The sequence below is a fragment of the Aulonocara stuartgranti genome (assembly GCF_965226115.1).
Source record: "Aulonocara stuartgranti genome assembly, chromosome: 17".
Lineage (NCBI taxonomy): Eukaryota > Metazoa > Chordata > Actinopteri > Cichliformes > Cichlidae > Aulonocara > Aulonocara stuartgranti.
Window position 1 is genome coordinate 39,304,683 of NC_138953.1, and position 24,825 is coordinate 39,329,507.

General features: G+C 42.5%; 1 protein-coding gene across 6 annotated transcripts in view; it reads left to right on the forward strand.

Annotated features, from left to right (window-relative positions):
- Positions 1–4,922: 4,922 nt before the first annotated feature.
- The window catches only part of fcho1 (FCH and mu domain containing endocytic adaptor 1), a 64,485-nt gene continuing 44,582 nt past the window's right edge, over positions 4,923–24,825 (forward strand). For 2 of the 6 annotated variants that reach the window (XM_082511183.1, XM_082511187.1), the window contains exons 1-2: positions 4,925–5,054; positions 20,832–20,882. In XM_082511183.1, the coding sequence (XP_082367309.1) occupies positions 20,856–20,882 (27 nt within the window). In that variant the 5' untranslated portion in view covers positions 4,925–5,054; positions 20,832–20,855. The other 4 variants (XM_082511188.1, XM_082511186.1, XM_082511184.1 and 1 more) reach the window with 4 other exon arrangements.

The window sequence follows — 24,825 nt, forward strand, 5'->3', positions numbered from 1 at the left end:
TGTTGATCGGCCACGTAAAACCAGAGTTATGATAAAAATATCTGCAATGTTTGTTTTTCTTCCTGAATACTGTCGTTGTTTATATTTACTGCGGGAAGAAACGGTAAAAACTGCGTTTGATAAGGAAAACGCTCAAAAGCCTGTGAGCAAAAACAAAAACACCCTCCAGCCTTTCCTATTGGTGGAAAAATGTACCATGTGGACCAATCAAAAATGATATGGCAACATGACATTTAGTTGTTTAGGAAGGGGGAAGTTTTAGGAGTGACGGCGTGTTTGAGATGTGAGAGATTTGCGAAGTTAGCGCAAATCTTGTGTAGTCAGTGTGTAGTGCATTTTCATTGTAAGTGGGCCAAAGCAGTTAATTAAAAGTAGTCTAACATAAATGCTGTAATTTGATTATTTTAATAAACATGTAACTTGCATGGATTGGATGCTGGCGTGACCACAGTGCACACGTCTGCTGCTGCTCACAGTGGTCCATGGGGCCGCTCAGGGAGTTTGTGCGTTCGCTCAGACACATGAAACATTAGAGGGAACTTTGGTTGGATGGTTAAAAGGTTTCCAGCGTTAGAGATATCTTCTCTTAAACCTTATTTCAGAGTGCGGTTTGTTTTTAGTTTAGAAATGTAGCCCTCCTGCAGGGCATCGAAACCAATAATGTGATACCTTTAAGAACTGAGTAAAAAAATATATAATTTATCTGGATGGGCAGCAAATTAATTAGTTACACCGATGGCAGAGGCAAAGATGCTAAAAGTGAGCGAGATGGATAAGATTAGAAATGAGTATGACGGAGGGACAGCCTGGGTTGAGTGGGGAAAGTGGATATATTAGACAAAGGATGCTAAAGGCTGCTCGGCAGGAGGAAAGAGGAAGACTAAGACTGTAGTGAAGGAGGACGTGTCCTGCTGTGACAGAAGAGGATGGTAGGGATAGGGTGAGATGGAGGGAGAGGATCTGCTTCCTTGTCTCATCCAAAAAATAAGCACAGAAACAATAATACATAAAGTAGGTAAAGTATCCATGAATAGGTGGATGTTCTTGAAAGCAACGAAAGAAAAATGATCATTTAATCTAAGAGGCGTTTTGAGTTTCCTTTACCAACAGATGTCGCTTCCTCTTCACAGACATGAGCAGCCATCTCTCTGCAACACCTCTCCACAGGCCAACAGGGCCCACAGAGAGACACAATCCCAGCCCTGAGGGACAGCCAGACAAAGGCAATGATATCACTGAGACGTGGCACAAGGCACTTATTACCACAGATGGATAGATAGCGCTCTGGGTCTCCTGGGGAGTTCGGAGGACCACTTAGGGGGAAAGAAGGTTTGTTTTGTCTGCGTGTGCTTTTTGAGCAGTGGTCTCCGTCCTCTGTCTCGCCAGCTTTAATTGCCTGCCTGTTCAAGCAGGAGTTAAGCTGATTTGAAAGTGCCTGCTGAGAGCAGGAGCAGGGAGAAGCACTGGAGGAGAGGTGATGCAGAGCCTGTGGCCATACCGTGGACCTCATTCGCTAGATACTAGAAGCAGAGCAGCATCCTATTTGAATGCAAAATAAACAAACAAGAAATAATGCAACAACCGGTGTGTCCGGCCATCACTTTGAGTCTGTTTCAGTTCAATTCCTGTTAAACTCCATTTCAAACAGACCAAATTAGGTAGACAGCAGAAAGAAAAATGGCCATGAAGTGACGAAACTCCCTTATGTGCCATCTGAAATCGTTCCAGCGCCTTTAAATATATCCTTTAAAGAGTACTAATGTTACGAGTGAGGACATGTTCACAAAGAGCCTTTAGAGGGAGACAAATGAGAGCACATCGGCCGGTGTCAGAAGCGACAGTCGAGCGGGATAAGAATAGACACAGCAACAGGTGGCAGGGATTGATGATACGTAATTAAATTCAACAGCTCGTTTCATTTTATTTGTGAGATTTTGCCGGGGATTAAAGGCTCTGATAATTATCCCCCGTTTCATTTGTGTTTGCAGATGGAAGAGGAGGAAATGGCAGTCACACTGCTTGCAAAAAGAGCGATCGCACAGCTTCTGTGCCAGCATCCTGCAGATCCTCTTTCTCTCAACACATGCGTGAAAAATGCCCGACGTGATGTACATTTTGTTTATTATGTCTCACGTTAAGACATCTTAAAATATCTTCCGTGACTTTGTGGTTCGCTGTCGACTCGTGCAAACTGTGAAGGTGGAAGTGATCTAATCTAACCATCTCACAGGAAATAGCACTGACTCTAACATTAAAGCTGAGCTGCACTTCAGTGCTTTTGACATGATGTTCTCCTGCACCCGGTGTGGATTGCAATATTGCACCGCTAATCGTTGAATCGAGCATCAACGCCTCCAGCAGAGAAACCCTCACTGCTCCTGTCTTTGATGTATAACAGCACCAGAAAGGGCAAGTGAAGGTGCACAGCAGTGAGTGGCAGCAGCTTTGCATGTGGTGAGGGCATCAACCAAAGCAACGCCACACTTTTATGCATTTCATGCCTCTCGCAGAAATAAGGGCTGCTGTTCCCTGATGCATCTCTCAGCAGGTCTGGACACACCTGTGTATTAAAATAACTCCTGCTCTCCCTGCTTGGCTCATTCTTGCTTGCAGTCGGCTTAATTTGACAAACGTTTCTCCTGCTGCACAAACATTACAGACCCCATGTGAGCAGTGCCATGCTGAGTCTGGACCTGCATTTTTGCAGTTCACATTTATGGGTAGATTTTTTTTTTAATTGCAGAAGTGGGCCGTGTTGAAATGAGACACAACTACACCCTCATACCATTTTTAACCCTGAGAACTGTATTGAATGTTTATATAATAAAGTTGTGTCCTTATCTTTTGAAAAAAATCAGCAGTCTACTGCTATTTTAACCCTCTCCATCAGCTTCATGTGTATCTTACAGGCCTCACTGAGGAACTGATGGAGAACACTCGTTTTACCTTCTCGCAGTCAGTCAGCCTGAAACCATCACCTGCTGAAAGCCTTCTGTCAGTGTCTCCACCATCTGATTTTCATTAGGAGGCTGGCATGAGGGTTAATATATTTCTGCCACCTGCCCCGCTGAAAAAATATTTTGGTTGCTGCACTCATTCATGCATTCAGGCTGGAAATGTCTTAAAATTAATCTTTCAAGGTTAATTCTTTATTTCATGATCTACTGGCTAGTAAACCTGTAAATCACTGCTTTTTTAAACACTTGTTAAAGTTAGAGCAGAGAATTCTTATTACAAAAAATATATATTCTCTTTTAAATCACAGACATCATTAACTGTGCTACAGCTAAGATTTACTCTGATGGTGACATGAGATGATAAATGATTGAAGCCCTGAGCCAGTCCTGATTTCTTTACATTTCCATGAAAATCAAAATAGATGCATTGATTTGAAATATAGTGGAAATATATGCATACGTCCATGGAAGTAGAGTAAGGCTGTATGAGTCAGTGTTTGGTATAAGTAGTGTTCAGGAACAGTTTTCCAGGCTTCTTGAAGGACATTCAAAGCTCTTCTTTGGATGTTGTCTGACTTTTGTTCTGTTCTCTGATCAAGATGATCCACATTGATTCAATAATGTTGAGCTCTGGGATCTGGGGAGGCCAATCTATGACTGCATAACTGCATTGGCAGTGTATTTGGGTCATTGTCATGCTGAAAAATTAAGCTGTTGGCAATCAGATGTTTTCCAGATGGTGCAACAGAATCTTAGAATACTCTTCAGCATTCATAATTACATCAGTTTTAATGCTTTAATGCAAGCGCTCCAGTACCACTGGCTGAAATGCAGCCCCAAACCACGGCAGAGCCGCCACCATGTTATACAGACAGCTGCAGACACTCACTCTTGTATCCTGGGCCAGATTATCCAGTGGGTATTCTGGGCACATGCCCGGATGTACCTGATGTCTCTGGTTGATTAAAGTAGTCTCTATTTTTCCACCTGATTCTTTCCCACTGCACTGCTGAGGGTAGTCTCTCCCAAAGTCAGGTAGCTAGTGAATATGGTACTTCAAAAACAACAGAAATAGACGTGGTTAAGGCCTACCTCTTAGGAAAATTCTCATTTGTTTAACCAGTTTGGGAAAATAACATTGCAGTTAACTTGAAAGTTCTTTAGATGTTCAATGAGAATACGTGGAAGTTAATTTGGAGGTTACCTCCCAGTGGATTTATGAATTAAAATGTTGGTTTGATCTCAATAAAGGAGCCATGGTGAAAGAATTAAACCCAGAGGATATTTCTGTTTTACAATTATTATTATTATTAATTTCTAAGTGGACACATCCCAAACATGCTTTTCCTGAGAAAAGTTCCACTTCACTATATTGGCATTTGGCTTTATTCATTGGGCATGAGGTACTGGTGTGTGTAAAATGTTTGCAGTTTTGTCCTGTTATACAATATTTGAAATGTAAAAAAACAACCAAAACACCACATTTTCAGAAATATTTGTGGGTTTTTTCTTGTTTGTTTGTTTCTTTGCACTACTTGAACACCAAAGTGGCCCTCCAATGAGAAGACAGGGGCCCACAGCTCATTTAAGTTTGAGGCCCCTGGTTTAAATTAACAGCTGCAACATCTGTTGTGGAAACAGAAAAGTGTCTGAGTGGTAATATTTACCGTTTCCCATTCAAAAGTTTCAAAGGCGACGCTGATGGAGAATGAAGAACAAAGACAGAAATGATCAGCGTTTAAATGCTTCAGTTGTTCGTTGGCTGAACTTTGACGAGCTGTTGTTGAATTTGTTGTACAAACGCATAAAGGGTTCAGGTTCCTATTAAATTGTATATTCTCGATTTTGTGGAGAAGTGATCCAATGGGCTGCCGGTATACACTATTAAACCCGCCTTCTTGTGGTTGCTATGCCTACTCCGCGTTCCTCTCTGATTGAAGGGAGGAGTAGCCAATCAGCGCTGAGCTGGGAGGGAGTTTGCGCTCACACTGGAAACTGCCTGGTGAATTTCTACTACTAACGTCAAACCGCTCAGGGTCCGCTGAAAGCCCGGGGATGGAAAATGTACGATAAGCTGTGTCTGAAAACTCCGTGCAGGTGATACGTTCTTCCTTTTCCTCCTGCCTTCCTTTGTGACATTCTCTGCAGGCAGAAATAGCCTAGAAAGACTGCGCTAGTGCACCGCTATTGAAAATATCGGGCAGTAGTAGACACGCTTGTTTGACATATGAAGCGAGGGAAATCCAGCTAACGCTGAAGGAGAAACTTGGGTGACACAAGTACGTGGGTATAAAATGTAAGCTATGGCCAGAAGCTGAGCTTTATCTTAATGTTTCCGCAGAAACACTTTGTTTTTGGTCCTGCTAACATAAATGTGTTTAATATCCTGTCTCGCACTGAGAGGCTGTTTCTGCTCTGTGATGCTACTTTGCAGTCATTTGAGTGAATTTATTGCCACAGGGTTGTTATTGGGAGTTGAACTGCTCGATGGGGTTTCCTGCATGCTGAAGCAGGTTGTCTGTCGTTGTGATGATTGTTACTAGACAAGTTTATGCAATCATGGAAACCTTTGACTTATAGGCCGGTATTGGTACTGGCGTTTAAGAGTTTAAAATACTGTATGCTCGTACAGGTCTGTCTGTGATAACCTGAAAGCAGCTGCTAATATCAGCTGCATGTGCGTGACCAGCGAGGTGGATCAGAACCAGTCCTGGGTTTAACTGCTGGACATCACAGATCACACACCCGCTGTGGGGCTTCACTGACTTGACTGCAGATGTTTTGTCCTAGATATCCTCTGTCAGTTCTTAGAAGTGTGTCAGGCTTCACCGAGTGACACCTAACTTAAAGACATATGAGGGAATTCGTCTAATACTTCTAAGCAACATGGACATATTCTCTGGGCTGTGAGGTACATTTCAGTTTGCATGTCTGTTTTGTAGCTTCAAAGACACTAAACTGAGAGATGCAGCAAGATATCAACAGAACATGGAAATCAGCTGATACTCATATTGGTTATCTGCAAATATGATAGCAAGAGCACTTGGCAGTTCTCCTGGACAGATGGGGAGATAAATAACAAAAATATTGGACCGACAAAAATCAGCATCAGCCGGTGGCCAAATGACTACTTTATCATGTTAAATGTTTGTGTTGGCCCAGAGTTTCACAATGAGTGTAATGTTTGGAGCTTGTCGTGAGTCTCAGTCTCAACTCAAGAAAAATACATATTGGCAGTTTCATAATGTCCCGATTGTCGGTAAACAAGCAAACCCACATGTAAATCAGGTCCACCCCCTCGCTCCACGTCCTCTCTGTCACTCTGTTGACTGCTGTCAAATAAAGGGAGCTCGAGTGGTGTTAGCCTAACCTTGAATCCACTTTGCTTGATTCTGGAAATGCATCATGTGAAACACCTTCAGGTGCAAGTAAAGGCTCATTTAATTCTGTTGCATCACTTTTGAGGTGCAAATCAACCACTGTCTGGTTGCACCAAAGAAACCATTGTGTGGAAATCCCCGTTTGACTGATAGACATTCTCGCCATGACTTTATGTTAGTTTGCAAGCATGTATAGCGTGAGCCGCAGTGTTTGCAACCTCAGACTGTAGCACAGCTGTCTTTCTCTGTGTGTCTTTGAAACCAAGTGGCAGGAGTTGAGAGTTGAAGGCTGCTGGGATCTTTTGATATGAGAGGTAAACAACACTCTCCCTTGTGCCTTGACTACAAGGAGAAGGTTCTGTTTCCTCCTGACTCTGAGTCAGGGTGAGTGGGATGCAGAGAAAATACTGAAAGGAGGTGTTTTACTATCATTAAATAAAGTATAATGCAGCAGCGTCGGGAGGAATGGATTTCTTTTCTCGATTCTTTTGTTTACAGACGTCATTAGAACGGATTGCGTTTGATTGCTCGCTGTTCATTCGCTCACTAAGCTGCGTGTTTTCACACCCCCGCACCGATCTCTGCCTAAAAATCTGATTGCACATGGACCAAAAGTTTGATCTCGATGTAGAAGGACGCGTATACTGGTTTCAACATAAATGACGATGCGGTCTAAGTTTGTCATTTTTATTAGGCCGTTTGATGTTGTGGGTTTATTTTGGTTATTGACGGTGTGTTTCTTTCTGGGAGTCTTAAGGTCGGTATGATATCTAGATTCATGCGCACTGTGTTCGGTCAAACTGCTGGCATCATCATAGATTGAGTCTTAAATCAGCTACGTTGGCATTCGTTGAGTAGTTGCTTGTGAAGATGCTGATGTTTAGCTGATTATGTGACGAAGGCTTATATCACGGCGGTTGCAAAGAATCTCTGCTCTTCCCACGGAGTCTTCACTCTGTGTTGAAGGTCAAGGTCATACTTGTCGTTTTAGGTGTCATTTTTCCAATTTTAACCAGAATTGTTACTCATCCTTGAGTATTGTGTGATTTTTTACTGAGCCCTGCACACAGTCATCACCTAATGGATCAAGGTGAAGGTCACGCTTGAAAATTCATAGTTTCACATAGACTTGGATTCTGTTAATCAGAGACAGATGGACAAAAGTGTTTCAATGAGTCGAAGTTACTCAGCGTAAAAGTGTGTGTGTGTGTGTGCGTGCATGTGTGTGCATGTGTGTGCGTGCATGCACACGTGCGTGAGGAAACACTGCATCTTTCAAGACGCACACAAACCTACAGATGTTATTACGTGCCTGGTAAGGCTTTGCAGTATCTCTGGAGCAGCTGAAGACAGAAAGTCTGTCTGAGTGCTGGACAGGTGCTGTGCAAGATGGATAAATATTGTACGGTGACACAGTTCTGCCACTGTTGTGTTTTCCACGTATAAAATATTTGACTTTTCGTGATTTTAAGTCTGGGATTCACACGAACCGTCTCTGCTGGTCTGCCTGGCTCCGTCTCCTTCACTGATGTCACTGAACAGTGAATAAGTTGGCAACGCGAGTTCTTCTCGTCATTGCCAACTTACCAGCTGTGTTGCTACATTTAGTCCTTTCACAGTTATTTTATTTGTTTATTTATTTTTGTTGTTGTTTGTTTTGTCTAAATATTACGTACTGCTGCTAAGCGAAGCACTTAATACTGACCGCTGGATATAAAAATGCCCTGATGTATTCACATAGTGGTGCTCCAGGACTGATCATTACAGGACCGTTTGGAGAGCTGTTGGCTAACAGGTGATTTCTGTATTTACAAGAGGTGGAATAACCAGACACCACACAATATGATATTATTGGGATTTTTAACATTTTCCAATATGATGATTAACCTTCCTGTTCTATGGGAATATAAGCAGAGTAACATCAGCTAGCTTGAGGTGATTCCTATAGACCGGGGGGAGGCAACTCCAGGCCTCGAGTGCCGGTGTCCTGCAGGTTTCAGATCGCACCCTGGGTTAACACACCTGAATCAAATGATTAGTTCATTACCAGGCCTCTGGAGAACTTCAAGAAATGCTGAGGAGTCATTTAGCCCTTTAAATCAGCTGTGATGGATCATGGACTCATCTAAAACCTCCAGGACACCGGCACTCGAGGCCTGGAGTTGCCTACCCCTGCTATAGACTGATGGCAACATGTTGACAATCTATGCATCTTACAATTTAGACAGTAAGTGTTGAAAATCTTCAGCTCTGTCTCTGAGACTGATTGCATTCGGTCCAAGTCAGACACCATTATTCGTGCAATCCCCTCGTAATTGCCTTTTTATTTATTTATTTCTGTCCCGTCTCTCACCAGCCTGGTTCTGCCAGAGGTTTCTTCCTGTTGAAAGGCAGTTTTTCCTTCCCAGTTTTGCCAAATTTTTTCCCCAAGGGGGGTTGATCTTCACCTTACACTATAAAGTGCCTTGAGGCAACTGTTGTTCTGATTTGCCACCATGTAAATAAGATGGAATCGAACTGTCTTAATCAAAAGGGGCCATAAGTGTGCAGCACCCTCAAGCTTGGGACAAACACGAGGTCACCACAGGTTGCAGTTGGTTGGAGAATGTGAAGAAATCAGGCAGATATCATTTCTATTTTATTTATGTATCTATTTATTTTGTGTAGGTGGAGGGAGGCTGCTCTCCCACTTGCACTCGCGTGACTGAGCCGTTAGTTTACTCTGAATTAGAAGGTCGCTTTTTCCAGATAAGTGTGTTGTACGTTTTTTTGTTTGAGCCGATTTAGTGAATGTTTGCTCCGCTAATGTTATCTGAGGAAGGTGGTGCATGAGATGAGCCTCGTTTGTAGGATTCCCAGTGTCTCTGTGTATTTTGCAGTGTAACAGCACAGCAAACGCAGTAAAATTGTTGTGGGAGACCAAAAGCATGGGCACCTAGGGATCATTCCAGGTGAGATATGTAGTAGTTACTGGTCATTATCTATGCAGCCACAGCGAGTGAGTAAGCCGGCCACCTGAGAAGATAATACAGGCAGTGAAAAAGTACCCGAACCTCTCATGACTCCCTCAAACATTGCTGACTCGCACTTTCTCTCACCTGCTGCACACAGCCAATTACTGAAGCACATACACTCCGTTACAACCTGGTATTTCCTCCTGCAGGCAGAAGAGGACAAATAAAAAGAGCTCCCTGTTCTGCATTTTAATTTGGAAGCACCAGATGCCTGCACTGAACTGATGCTTTAACCTGTTTGAACAGTCCTTCGGCTCGACCTTTCAAAAATGCTCATGTGCACACAGAGCCACACGATCAATTATACATGTGTGTTTTCATATGTAGGCTGGAGCACCGCAAGGCCTTCCCTTGTCTTTGCCAAGCAGGGCAAGACCTAGAGACAGGAAACAGTCGAGTGAAGCTCTTTTGTAATAAAGAGAACACTTTCAGTTCTGAGCTGCTCTTTATTTTACAGTAAAATATTTTATGTAAAATATTGTATACTTTTAAAGCAGTTGGAGTTACATGTAAGAAATTTGAATGAAAGCAAGATTAAAATAAAATAAAAAATGTATCTAAAACCACGACCTGTGCCTGAGGTCACGAGCGAGTCCAGCCAAGCTCCTCTTGTAGCAGATGGGAGGGTCCCGAGGCAGGATGGAGGACTGAGCTCGCGCCTTCGGCTCTCGCCCGGGTCTGTTTCTGAGCGCTCAGCAGAGCGAGAAGAAGCATTGAATTAAAATAAATGACAGGAACACGGAGAGTGACTTCAATTTAAGATTATTTTAATTACTTCAGATTAAAACTAAAATCAGCCACCAGAAGGGAAACTCTGAGTCAGTGACAGGTTGTCTTTTCATGTAGTTTAGAGTAATACAAGTGTATTTATTGGGTGGTGGTTTAAAATGTTTCATTTTTCCGTTAATGAAGAAACGTGTCGAGCAGTACAACTAAAAGTTGTTGGTTGCAGGAGGAGGAATTTACTCTTTCCTGTACCTGATACTGTAAATATGTTTTTAGCTGCTGATCAAACAAAACAAACAATTTAAGGAGTGGTAATCCAAGACAAAATAACTGGTTTTCACCGGGACTGTTTGACTATTCTTTAAAGATCACCCGACACCCCGGACTGGTCTCAGATGACTGAGCGTAGTACCACACCTGTAATATGTGCGCTTTAACTGGTACAGTTTGCAATATAAAGGAATATTACACCATGTCACCTAATCTTACCAAGTCTCACGTGCTTTGCGAGTGTGATACCGGGTACATAGTAGACCAGCGGTCCCCAGCCTTTTTTGCGCCGGTTTAATGTCAGATAATATTTCCACGGACCGGCCTTTAAGGTGTCGCGGATAAATACGACAAAAACCGTGGTATTTTGTAAATATAACAATAAAGGCGAATTCACTTTGCAATTGTGTAACTTTATTAGCAGCGTCCACCTGAAATGTGCCAACAGCACTGACAGTAACGTCCTCCTCTCTGCCCCTTAATGCTCTCTGGTCGCTATGGTAACGGGTAAATATTTCTTTCAAAATAAGACGCGCAACTACAATGCGGCAAAAGACCCAGGGAAACGGAGTTAACGTTAAAAAACCCTGAAAACCATAAATTTCACACCCGAGCCTCAACTCTCGCGGCCCAACACCGGTCCACGGCCCGGGGGTTGGGGACCGCTGTAGTAGAGGACTCGCATTTCTTTTGATAAATGTCCCCAAAGTGTTTCTAGATGCTTTCCCAGCAGCAGTAGTACTGGTTTTATATACATTTTTATTTTTTTGATAGACAAAGCTTTTTTAAGTTAAGATATACTCTTACATGTAAAGATTTGCTGCTTTTCTTTGTTTTTCGTTGCAACCTTAGGCCATAAAGAAGCAAAAATGACTCAATTCTGACTAATTTACCCTTCAAAGAGTCGTCTTGTCACCTCCACTGCTGTCCTTTTAAAGAGCACTTCCTGAACGCCGTATGTGAATTAGAGGTGGGAATCACCATACATCCCACGATACGATATTATCACAATACTTAACGCACAATACGATATTATTGCAATTTTTAAAAATATTTTGCGATATTCAGATTCTGTACATAAAGGTAAACTTTATCAATATTCATTTTATCTAATATCAAAGTCTCGCACTCAGTCTTTCTCTCAGTTCAGTCAGTTTTATTGTTGACAAACTGAACGGTTTGTATTACAGTCTAGTCCAACTTAACTGAATGCAACCATCTGGTACAATTACAGCTATTCTGAACTATGCAATATGAAAACTATGCAGCCCCTTCAGCAACTGAAGAATTTGAAAGTAAATTAAAACAAAATATAATTTTACATTAAATAAAAAAGTTTTAAACGTAATTAAAATAAAACACGTCTTAAATTAAAATAAGTAAACTGTCATGTTTATTGCTGCCAAAAAAAGGTTAAACACATTTGGACAGTGTCAGGATTCTTGCTCAGAAAAAGGATCAACATGCTCTGAAGTCAGAGCACAAAAACCTTTTTGTAACAAAATATCGATTTCTGCCGTCCCTGTATCGATACATTATTAGCAAACAAAATATCACCATACTACACAGTATCGATTTTTCCCCCCACCCCTAATGTGAATATAACAAAAATAAAAACGCCATCTTCTCTAGCCGTGCATAGCGCTCGATGAGCGGCTCTGGCCTTACGCAGCTGGTCGTGCCAAGCTTAGAAGTGATGCTCGCCTGGCACGTTGTCATAGACTGGACTCGACTGGAGCTGTGTGCTGCAGTAACAAAAGCGCATTCAGGCCGGGACAATGGGGAGCTGACAGCCCGGGTTGTGTTTATCACTCTGCTTTTTCTTTCGCTGCTTTCCTCCTGTTTATTGTGTTTGCCGTCTCTCCGCTTCTCTCTTCTGCTCTCGGTCGTTGCCTGTGCATATGTTCAGCAGGCAGCGCGTTTGTCACTGTAAGAGAATAGCTGTGCACAGTGTGGCTTCGTCATTAAACACAGGGTGTAATTCTGTCACGGTAGTGACAGCGATCTGATTGTTGGGTTCAGGCTCTGCTTTAGCACACTTTTGTTGACTCATTTGTTTGGTGGGCAGCAATTTGTGGGTGCTGAGGTAGTTGTCTATAATTGTAGCAATCATGTTTTCTTATAATAGACCAGCAATGAATCACCAAGAGGATTTTGTACGTCTGTAAGATCACGGTCTCATGTGGACAATTGATCCAATCTTTCAGCCTCAAGAAGCAGCCCGGCTGTCTGTTTTTGTTTTGTTTTTGTGATCAGTCACTTTAATGAGTTTGTTTAAAGGATATCAGCAAGATATGAAAACGCTCATTGCAAATTGCCAGAGATTAAGCCGGCATGCTGAAATACTAATGCCCATACATTTTCCATTTGCAACAAATCCTAATAGTCCTGAAGGCGGCCCAGCATCCGAGCACGTCATTTGCTTGAATGTTTATTATTAGACTCATAAAGTTAAAGCAGTCGGTCCAACGATGAACTTATGAAAAGTTCGTTTTGTTTTTTCAAGTAGACGTGAAATATTTTTTTGGTTTAAGTTTCTCAGAAGTACGAGGAGAGTCCCAAAGTCAGGTCTCCAAAGACGTAGAGAAACTGTTCGTACGGCTGTTGGCCCCACTGTTGTGATTGGTCCTTCCTCCCAAACAAGCATGCGCGGCTTCGCTGGGATGCTCAATCTTGAAAATGGAACATCGCGCAGTTATTTTGATTTTTGAACCAAAAAGGTGATGAAGCGGTTGAAATTCATTGACAGTTAATGGAAGTATACGGACAGCTATGCATGGATGTAAAAAACTTTGCAAGTGTTGTAGAGAGTTTACAGCCTGGTGTCATAGCGGCATCCTAAAACTGTCACAGCGTTTACAAAAATGATCGACCGAAAATAAATAATTCTTCAACCTTTAAAATGATGCAAATATGATAGAAAATAAACAGTTGTTTTATTTCAGGAAAAAATAGGAGACCTCACTTTTGGGTTCGCCCTCGTAAATATATTGTTGTCATAGACTGTATCGTGCAAAGGTTTGTGGTCATTTAGTCATCTCATTATTCTTGTTATCCTTACTGTAAAACAGGAAATCTCTCTCTGTTTGTTTCTTTGTCCACAATCTCCTCCGACACAATCAGGATTTGAGCTACAAACTTGGCACTGGTACATTTTCTGGGCCCATCATCCATGCAAACAGTGACGTTGCGACAGCTCCCTACCATTTTGGGTGTGAGCACTCAGTCTGCGTGATAATTCACCAAGGAAAACCTCCACATCAGAGCTGCTGTAGGACAGAAGAAGAGAAGTGAGAAGCAAAGTTGTTCTGTCAGAAAGCTTTTAGCGACATGTTGTTTTTTTTTGCATTATGCCATTTTAATTTCACAACATCGTCTCGTTTATATCGACAAAAGCTGAATGAGGCATCTTATAACATCATCGTGTTATAATGTGATATGTGTTGCGTACTTGCGTTCATACAACGCCTTATAAAAGCATTGAATGTCATGGTTTGCAGCATCAACAGGCCCAGCAGTACTGCAGCATGCTACAGTAAAACTAACCAGAAATGTTATGAATGAAACTCTTGTTTACAGAGACTCTTTAACATAATCCAAGTTTATCGTGTTTATATCATAACTGATCATTGGAAACAGCCTTTTTTATCAGGTCAGCACAGCTGAAAACTGTTAAACTGCTAATCAAAGAGTGAATGCATCTGTATAGCTGAGTATCGGAGCAGCTTTCTGGGTCTCTTCTGTCTCATTGCAGTTTTAAAACAGGAACCGCTCCTCTCACAGAGCCCCCCCCCCCCCCCCCCACTGTCCATCAATCAAGAGAAGTGTATCAGTGTCTCTGCTGTGATAAATGTTCTTGTCTGTAAAAGTAGTAGTACTATTGTTGAAAACTTCCCAAATTAATTATTATTTCTCAGAGCAATTTGTTTTAAGCTGAAACTCAACCTACAAAAGCAAATGCACCGGACAATTTCGACCGTTTTTAGTGTTGAAAAGTCAAAGTGCTCATGTTAAATTAAAAATGTCCCTCTGTAGCTGTGCGTCCATTAGAAATGTGAAAAGTTCCTTTGATCAGTAATTGTTCTGCCTCTGGATGTCATGGAGCTGTCCTGGTTGACACTCCTCTGTAACATTGTAACAACAAAAGGAGGATCTGAGCGTGTGCTCACATTCCTCAGCCTCCCTTTAAGGTCTTTGCCAGGGTGCTGGAGAAGAGATTCCTTCAATCCGGGGGGGATAATGCACTTTTCACGTGGTTGTGCGAGACCGGGCCAACTCTTTGTCCACTCGAAGATTTGGTGGACAGAATTTCGAGGCACAGCCAGTAAGCAGAGGGTTTCTGCTTCGGTGGCCTTGGGATGACCTCTCTACATTTTGCTGATGATTTATCAGACAGAGACCTCCAGCTAGCACTGGGGCAGTTTGCAGCCAAGTGTGAGGTGTTGGTGATGAAATTTAGAAGCTCCAAGTCTGAAACCGTGGTTCTCAGCGGCAGAAAGGCGGCAAAAGTTTCGGTATCTCGGGTTCTTGTTTGTGGGTGATGGATCATAGATGGTTTGGTGTGATTCAGCAGTGACGGACTGTGCTGAAGAGGTAGCTGAGTATAAAAGCAAAGTGGTCAATTTATATGTCAGCCTCACAGAGTAGAGCTGCTAAAGTCTGCGTTTCTCTGCTTAGGCTACAGCTCACATGGCCCTAAAGGTGGTAGACTACGCGAGGAAATAATTTTTGGTATTAGCTGATTAGTTAATGAGTTGTTTCTTCGGTGCTTATATAACATGTAGTCCCATTCCACGTGTCATTCTGTTAGCAATGATGAAGAAAGTAAGTGGGGAAAAAATACAATCCAAAGTCTGAATATTTTGTAATGAAACTCGATTTTACAGGTCAGTGCCCACAGGTTTGATATGATGGAAGGAAACATCCACACTGATGTCTCGCTCTAAATTACTGTCCTCAGTAGTGAGTCATCCCATTGGCAGATGTGGCAGAGCAGTGCTGGAGTCTGTTGGTGGCGGTGACACAAAATGAGCTCTCCTCCACACTTCACCAAATCAGGTTTAAAACTGATAGCGAAGGACAGCGGAGCTGCTCCGCAGTGCAGCCGACGCCGGTCGCTCCATCAGTTCGGTCCGCCTGCCCATGTCCTCTCTCACACTGCGTCTCACATCTGCACTTGGGTAACAGCAGTAAGTCTGACTGCTGTTTCTGGCAAATGAATTCACGCATTTGTTCATTAGAAATAATTCTGGTGATTATTTTCGAGACAACATTTTCCTGTCATTCCCATTTCGTCCAGTTTAAAAGCCGGTGTTATTAAGTCTCGTCAGTATTCAGAGATTATAATGGTTTCTGTTTCTGATTGTACAACTCGTTTGGTATTAATAGATGATGAAAAGCATCATTTTGACACCTTTACTGATTGCTTCCTTCCCGTCCTTCAGCTGTTCGAAGGTTTGTTCACCGATCCGACTCTGTGCTGTGGCTCGTTTGTTTTATCTTTTAGTCACACTACGTGTCCTTTTTCGTCCTTTCCTCTGTTCCTTTGCCTCGTTTTTTAACACCTGCTTTGCTCCCAGAGCTTGTGACAAATGCGCCTCCTCCGAGGTTAGCAGGGCATCTTTATTTTATGCTCAACTGTGTCATTACATTTAACCCAGTTCCATTTTTATTTTGCTTTTTGAGCCAGATGAGGATGCCGGTGTCTGAAAGCGCGAGGAGACACGTGGGGACTCGTTCCTCTGTCCTCTCAAGCAAAGGAAGGAGAAAGGCAGGTGGAGGTGGTGAGGAGGCGGGAGTTTGGGTTGACCTTCCCTTACCCTCCTTCCCTCCTCCCTCCTGTCAGAGAGACGTCTGCTAGTAGAGCCATCGCTGGCAAAGGGAAAGGAAATAAAAACTGAAATGCTTAGTATGGGCGGAGAGGATGCATCATTTATATCCTGCTGTGGGTAGTTCTTGTTCCTGTATGAGACCTTATTTCATTCCTTCCCATCTGCTTTTTAAAGGCCTAATTTTTCATGGCAGCCGTCTGCGTGTTGTCAGGCAGTGTGAGGGTGGCAGAAGACGAGGTTAGAGTGTTTTTAATTGATAAGGCTGCATTTCCTCCCTGTGTGGCTGTTAAAGATATATTTTCCTCCTCGTGTTTAGTTTTAGTTGCATTGCCTGTGTTGCCGTTCTGCATCTGCTCGTCTTCGGCCTGCAGTGCCAACGCCAAAAATAAGGGTTGATCGGGTGTGTAGAAAACAGAATTACCTGATGCCGATGAAAGGCCGTTTGAAGTTCTGCCAAAAAAACATTTCTAAAAATAATTTCATCGCATGTTTCTCAGAAAAAGGCATGTAAACGGTTTCAGTGCGTTTTTAATTGGTGGATAATCAGTCCAATTTTCAGAGTAAATATTTGTTAATTTATATATTATTACATCACATTTTGGGTCATTTAGACCAAAATACTCAATTTTGCTCTACATGGGCCTGATATCCAGTTACGAGGACGTTATGCTGCTACTGTTCTATCAAGCTTGTAAACGAGTATCCTCATATGTGGCTCTCATTTTTCTTAGAAACAAAAATTAGGTAAAAAAAATAAATCTGGTAATTCTTTGTTTTTACATTCATCAGGTCCCAATCAGCCCAAATATCAAAGAGAAATTAAAACTGCTGCTGTGGAAGAGTTCGTGTCTCAGGAGGTTAAGCCACCTTTATTGTCCCAAAGAGCAGGACGAGATTGAAGGAATCTGAGAACATGAGCACCGTTGCCTATTTTTGAATTTTGCCACATATTTTGGTGCAATCCTCCAAGATAATAAAACACTAACACAAATAAATTAAAAATATTGGATGCAGCAGATCGTGATATTGCTGTTAGTTTGGTTTGACTATTGCAGATCCAGCGGCCTAATATTTAACCTAATATCACCTCGGCATCAGTGACCAAACATTCATATTCTACAAAGTTTGGTTCGTTGAGGGGAAAAAACTTGGAAACTGTGGCCCAACTTTAGTGTTTCACACTATGAGAAAATTTGTATCACAGTATTTTTTAAGACTGTTGCTTCATAAAGTCGAAGGAGGTTAGAATTAACATGATTTCTGCATAATTGAGCTTTTATAAATGTATAAGGACTGTGTGGAATAATAACGCTCTTTAATGGCAACATTAAAAATAAAATAAAACCACATGATTGTTCGACATATGACTACAACGTTGGTCCTTGACAGGTGGCTTCTTTTGTTGCTAAACAGAAAACATTTGGCCCGTTGGTGTCAGTGTTTCCACAGCAGAACTTCACACGGACACGTCGCTCTGTCAGGAAAAACATCCGTTAGATTTGCCTCGCCTCGTTCCCCTTGGCGTTTGTGGACGAGATGCCAGAGTCTGATTTTATAAAGCCGGGGAACTTGCAGACAGCAGACGCAGCTCCTGTCTTTGTCACAAGTTTCTTTGATCCATCTCTGGTCTCCTGTTGATCTGCCGCTACAGTTTGCTCAGCTGTTCACAGACTGTCGTGCTACCTGACTGCCTAGCATTACCCAGCATGCTTTTCATTAGTGAAATGTTATAAACGTGCGATGATCTTATATATTTATATGATTTTTAGGTTTAGAACCATTATTGAGGAGGGTGCACAGTTGTACCTCCTCTCACTGTACTCTACAGTCCTACTAGTATCCAGTAATATAAGTCACTCGAGAGGACACAGAGGACTTTTGCCTTCTTACTGACATGGTCAGGTAAAGCTAAGGTTTAGGCCCCGCCCACAGTGGACACAAGACTGGTCAGTGAATTTTTTGCAAGCTGTGAATAGTTGACGAGTGGTTGCTGGAGGTTGCTCGCAGTGACTAGTGTGAAATGATTTGTGTACGGCGCTGCACTGAAAACCTTGCGATCGCTGTGGTTGCCAGCAGACTCCTGGAGTTGCCTGTATTTTGCACGGAAGATGCTGACGTGTCTGCAGACACTCGTAAACTACTCGCTATTCTGCATTGAAACTGCGAAAAGTGCGACGCCAACCAGAAACGGTGTCTGCTCACCTTCACAATAAAAGTTTGAAATGTGTGCACAGCTTTTACTGTGAAGGCAAACGGTCTCTGTTTCTGGTTGTTTCTTACTTTCTCCAAGCTTCACTACAGTCTGGAGAGAAACTGAGAAGTGTTTGTACAAGTCGGCAGCTTTCAATCCCGGGTGGGTCCGGTGGTGCTGCACCCTGCTCAACACGACGCATTCAGTAGATGCGATCAGTGAAACTTTATCGATATGTCATAAGAAAGTGTCAGGCGTGAGTCTCACACCCACACTGTGATATTACAGCAACTCACGTTTCCAAATGTCAAGCGTTTAATCGGTGCATAACGCGTTTCAGCATGTTCGCTGCTTGTGCGAGCAGTCAGTAGATGTTGCACATGGCAGGACCAAAAACTGCGCCCACATTTATTTCCTGAATAAAAAATGATCTGGAGTTTGAGGAATCAGGGTCACAGAGTGTCCCACTTCTTCCCAGGGCTCTGTTTGCCCCAGAGCTGATTTCAGCTCAACGTTTAGTTGGAACCAGGCGGAGAATGCTGGATGTCAGCTACTTCTATACATGCCAGCACCGTGGGTATGGTGTCTTTGTGCCTCTGCTTTGTGCTGCGTCAGGACTGTGAGGATTAGAGCTAAAAGTATATGTAATTAACTCAGATCTACGAGCAGGTTTCGGTGTCTTTGTGACGCGTCTGTTTTTATCTGGTGTGCTCCCTTTGCCCCCCTTTCTGCTTGCCTAAAAACCATCTGGTGCTCTGGTCAGATCTGCCGTCCCGCTGCACGGCTGCCGTGGAAATCTGCTCAGGCAGGATTTATTAGTAGTGGGTTAAAACCTGTAAAATATTCTGACAACGAGGACCAGCATTTCTCTGAAAGGTTAGGATAGCGTTTTATAAATATCGAGGTTGGCCAGTGATAATCATTTGAGGTACTGACGAGAAGTTGTTGGGTTTTTATTAAATAAATTGATTGATGTGCTGGTGTATGACCTCCACCGCTGACTCCGCCCATATTAAAGGCCAAAGATGATGAATCTTACGGTGGCAGCGCTGCAGTAGTCGGTCATTAATCATCTTCAGGAGTTTGTTTGGTTTCCACACTGTACAGCAGATATGAAAATATTGGCAAAGTGTAGTTTCGCTGGAAATCGATACACTAAGCATTGATATCAGTCGTGCAGCTGCTGCTCCGCAGTATTTCCGTCCCTCCTGTGGGCTCTCCTCCTCTGCCCAACACAAAGCTGTCTGCAGGCCTCCAGTCCTGCTGCTGAGCTAATTACTGAGGTGTGAGGAGTTTCAGGTGTGTGTGTGTGTGTGTGTGTGTGTGTGTGTGTGTGTGTGTGTGTGCATGCACACTCTAGGGCTTGCTGTGTTGGTTTCTGCATGTGTGGCTGTTGTCTTATGCCAGGTCACCAGGACTGAGCTGAATCTGTGCCAATAGAAGGAGAGGGCTGTTGTCAACACACACACACACACACACACACACACACACACACACACACACACACACACACACACACACACACACACACAGTCAGCAGAATAACAGATAACAGGAACCCTGCGTGAGCCCTGGGGAAACTCTTGCCCCATTATGGATTCTCTTGCAAAGGGCAGGATGCTTTGTGTACACGTTGCATTAAAGTGTTTGTGTTTCTTTGATATAATTGTGTATGCAGGGGCTTAAAAGGTGCATGTTGCTCTGCTGCTGCAGTGCACTTCCTCCTGTCACCAGCAAATTAAAAATAAACCTCTCGTGAAAACGGTGGACGCACGACAAGTCGTATTTAAGCTCTGAGGCGATGGGGGTCACATGTTGTTCTGATGTCGTGCGATCTTTGATTTTCCTGTTCGACCGCTCGCACAGACGTGCGTTGGCATGTGTGACAGGGCTTGTGTGTCGGTAATAAATTGTAATAAACTGTTGCAATCCAGAAATGTTGAGCAGATAAGCAGAGTGTTTGCTGCATGCATGTTCAAACCTAAATGCACCAGTAGCTGTGCTGCGATGAAGTGCAGCACATGCACGTCTTTTTTTTTCTTCTTTCCGTGGAGGTTACCTTGGTCTCTTCTGCCTCGTTCACTCCATCGATCGCTCTCTCTCCTCCCCTGTTCTTTCCTCCCCCATCTCTCCCGTGTCACCCCTCCTCCCTTCATTCTCTGAATTTATCCTTTGAAGTCATCTGTGAAGCTCCTCTCTGCTCTCCCTCAGGAGTTCCCTTCCTACGCTCAAAGTGTCTCAAGAGTTTCTACAAAGCTGGACTTTGCTGAAATCGTTTACATGCGTTTTGCTGACACTTTGATAGTTTGTCACAGGGCAGAGGAGAATCTTTGACATTTCCACATTTTATAGAGTTACAAAACATCCTCTGGGTCATTTTCCTCTCCAGCATGTGGAGAGAAGGGGGGAGAGAATCTAGACGTCACACTTTTCTCTAATGCGGCTCTCCCTCTTTCTTACAGATTGCTGTGACGTTCTGAGTGAAGATGGCATTATTTCAGAACAACTTCTGGGTAAGTGTCTTGAAAACCTCTTTAAATGGAGTAACGCTGCAGGGCACGTGCAAAGATCTCTAACTGAACTTGGTCACCTGTGGTAGCTGGATCACAGCTATGACTGACCCAGCTTCTCATTCATATTCTCCACAGACAGTCGTGCCTCTCTGTTGTGCATCAGGTACAAACAGGAAGTGCTTGTTACCAATAGATACCAGTCTTTTATTTAGATCTCAGCTTTCAAGCAGTCTCATTTAAATTCTGCTTCTAGGCTGAGATGATGGTGATGAATGGCTTTTAACTCGCAGTTACTAGTTATTATGTAAAGACTTTATTTATTTAAAATAACTGTTATGTGGCAGATGCTGTTGATGGGCATCAGTGATTTTTGGCAACTTGGTTTGAGGAAACTTATTTTATTTAAAAAACACATTTTTCTGGTGAATGTCAGAGATTGCAAGTTGAATGACTCTCCCTGTCACTTCTTTTCATCTGTTCTGCATTTCCTTTTACTTTTGGCTGGTTTATAAAGAAAAATAAAAGCTTTTCAAACCCACTTTAAAAAAAAAAAAAAAAAGTAGCTATAAATATGTTTGTCCCAGTCCTGGCGATTTATCTGTTGGTGGAAAATCAAAATCCAAAATCTTTGGTGGGAACCTGAATATTTTTATATGCAAAAAAATGCTGCAAAAGGAAAAGTCCAGTTATGTTATTTCCCTTCAGTCTTCACATTTCACCCGTATCTGTCTTTGCACACAGAAATTAACGTGCAGGCGTCTGTGGACACGTCTCTCTTCAGATAACAAGCGGCAAAAGTCGCCCACAGACGTGCTCCCGTGCAGTCCTCCAAAATCTAGGTCTTGTGTCTGTTTGCGAACCACAACTGTGCGAACACAAAAACTCAAACGCTTCGTTTAACAGATTCCCCGAGCCGGTGCCAGGTGTTTACAGCGTCTCGCCTTGTGTGTTCACCGCCACTAACTATACATCATGTCATGAATCATCCTCTAACATGACATGTAAGAGGAAAAAACAGGGTAATTAAAAGCCTGACAGCGAAAGGATTCATAAGCTCGGGTTAGATTACACTCGGTTTTGCAAGTATTAAAAAAACTAGTATGACTAATTATGGCATTAATTGGCTTAATTTCTCCGTGAATAACGGCCTCATTAGTAGTCTTACACCAATGTACGAAGCACAGGAGTGAAAGTCTCCCACATGCCTCTGTGACTTTGTCAGCTGACAGCTTTTTCCTTCTCTCTTTGTCCTCCTCTTTGCTTCTGTCCCAGCCTACCTAGTACATCTATTTCAGGTGTGCCCTAGTTTTTGGCCTAACAGACAGAAAAGTTTTGCACATTGAACTAATATTTCCAGACTTTCAATTAAGGTGCAGAAGACACAGTTTATAACAGAGACTCTCGAAGTTTAGTTCATTGAGCCGACGTGCGGTTTAGGGCCAGAAAAGAAAAATGACCCATCTAAAGCCACTAATTTATAACTCCAGAGAACCTGCACGGACGGGGGAGTCCAGTAGTACAGTTAACTGTAGCCACACCCCTTATTTCCTATCATGCCTCATTTCCCATCACTGACTTAGTAGTCAGTTGTCTGTTTTATGTTTCAGTGCAAGTGATTCTTCAGAGGAAGCTGGTTTTTGCTGATGGTTGGAATCTCTGTGCGGTCACACCACCCATATTTGGAAACTGTATATTGGTATTAAACAGTATTTTATTTTTGCATGCAGCCTTATTACTGAGGCAGTTTGAGAACCTCGTCATTGAACTTCACCCCATGATGATTAGGGATGGGTATTGAAACCCGGTTCTTGTTGAGAACCGGTTCCCACTGTCTCAATTCCTTGGAATCATTTGCCATTTTTGCAAACGATTCCCTTATCGATTCCAGTCGCCCCGAATGACGTCACCACGTTGCGGAGCGTCATTTACCTGGCAGGAAACACGGCGGCTCAAACGCTCAAAAGTTTGGTTTTACTTTACGAGAACGGATGACAACAGGGCAACTTGCAGTACTTGCAAAGTAGAGATTTCATTTAAGGGAGGAAACACTACGAATATGCAAAAGCATTTGCTCACAAAACGATGACCTTAAATGAATGTCGTGTTTTTAATTTGCTCCGGACTCGTGAATCTCAACCAGCAGCAGCGGTAACGTTTGCACGTCCTCTCCTGTTAATGCGGCAGGTCAATAATCAACAACAGTGCATATTATGTTAGCACGATCTGCCTTATTACAAACCTGCCATTACTGTGCATTTAGTGACCATGATGACAGACAGAGTCTGGCTCAGATGCTGGCAGTTCTCGCTGCAGTCTACCGGTAGCGTCTCCTTTCAGGCAGGATAGACGAACGTCACCGAGCAGAGACTCAGTTTGTGGTCAAAGGTTTGCACCCATTTGCCACAGCAGATGATTTTCAGTAAGTGAATGTGTTTAATTGTAGGCAGGGACATTACTGGATATTCTTGTGTAATTGCTACAGAATAATTGATGTTATACTTTGTTATTGCTACAGAAGAATATTTATTTTATTATTTTACATTTACATTTTGTTTTCCTGGGGACCCTGTGACACCCCATTGAAGAGCCGTAGGCTGGATCTCTTAAGATCTCACTGCTGGGTTTGTAAGGCCATGTTACTCCTAAATTTCTATCTTGTTCAAAGAGAAGATAAAAAAACAAAGTTCTGAGCTGATCGACCTTAGTGTTCTCCTTTTTAAAAAAGAATCTATAAAGAATCGAATCGTTAAAGAGAATCGAAAATGGAATCGTGAAAATCTTATCAGTACCATCCCTAATGATGATTTATTGAACTTGAGCCCACTGTAAGCAGCTGTTATTACCTCTCCTGCTCATCTGTCCGTCTCTTACAGCTGTAGTGTTGCTTTGCTTTCGTGTTTTCTTTACTGGTGAATATGAGCTGTCGATTGTCTTTGTGTGTTTGTGCTGAACATAGAACTGCAGATTTACAGCCAGGCAAGTAGAAAAGCAAAATCTAAAGAACAAATGAGGTGACGTACTTGTGTGTCTTTACATATTTCCCATTCAGCCTGCTTTCAGAGCCAAATGGCTTTGAAATACAAACCACTCTCTAGTTAATTAGGCAGCACAGCCACTCGGGGACGAGCTACACACAGAGCCTCGGCTTGTTTGGCTCAAGAACATTCACAGCCACTCACAAAGCCTCCTCATAGCACACTGTCCTTTCCCATTAACTGAATGAAAGCTGTGCTTATGGTCCACAGGAGGAAGCGTACCGGCTGTAATTAAGTGCATCCTTAGCAAATTAAGGCGCTGCTAAGTCTTTGGAACAGAATGTGTTTCTCTGTAAGGATTCGTCACGCTCGATCGTTCCAGGAAACGTAATCGCACTTAGCAATAATCATCGAGGTATATAGAATATAAAATATCTCTTCAGTATGCTTTGATTTCGTTTGCTGGCTCTCAGATGTCATCACTTTGCGAGTGTGCCAAAGGATTGAGACAGTTTTTATTCTCTTGGTTCTCCCTTTGCCTCGAAGGTAGAGAAGCTAAAATAGTTTATTTCAGTGGATGAACCGAGCGGCTCCACAAAGGCCCAGAATAAGGAAGATAAATAAGGATTACTTGGACCTGCGAATCATGCAGAGCTACTTCACTGGAGTCCAAAAATAAAGCAAAATATGGAGCTTAAATTTTGGCAGAATACGTCGCCATTAAATCTTCCCAATTAAGAATTTCATATGGTTTGTTGTTGTTCTTTCCTTTTGATGTAATTCAAATAATTTATTATTTAACAAAGTATATTTTCTAATATGGATTAACTGAGTAAGCTTTACAGTTTGTTTGTTTTTTTTTAAATGATGATGTAAAATATGGGCTATTGTCGTCACCCCGACAGGCAAGTTTGTGAGTTTGATATCTTAAAGATAAAAAGGTTTCAAATTGATCTCAAACAAGTTCA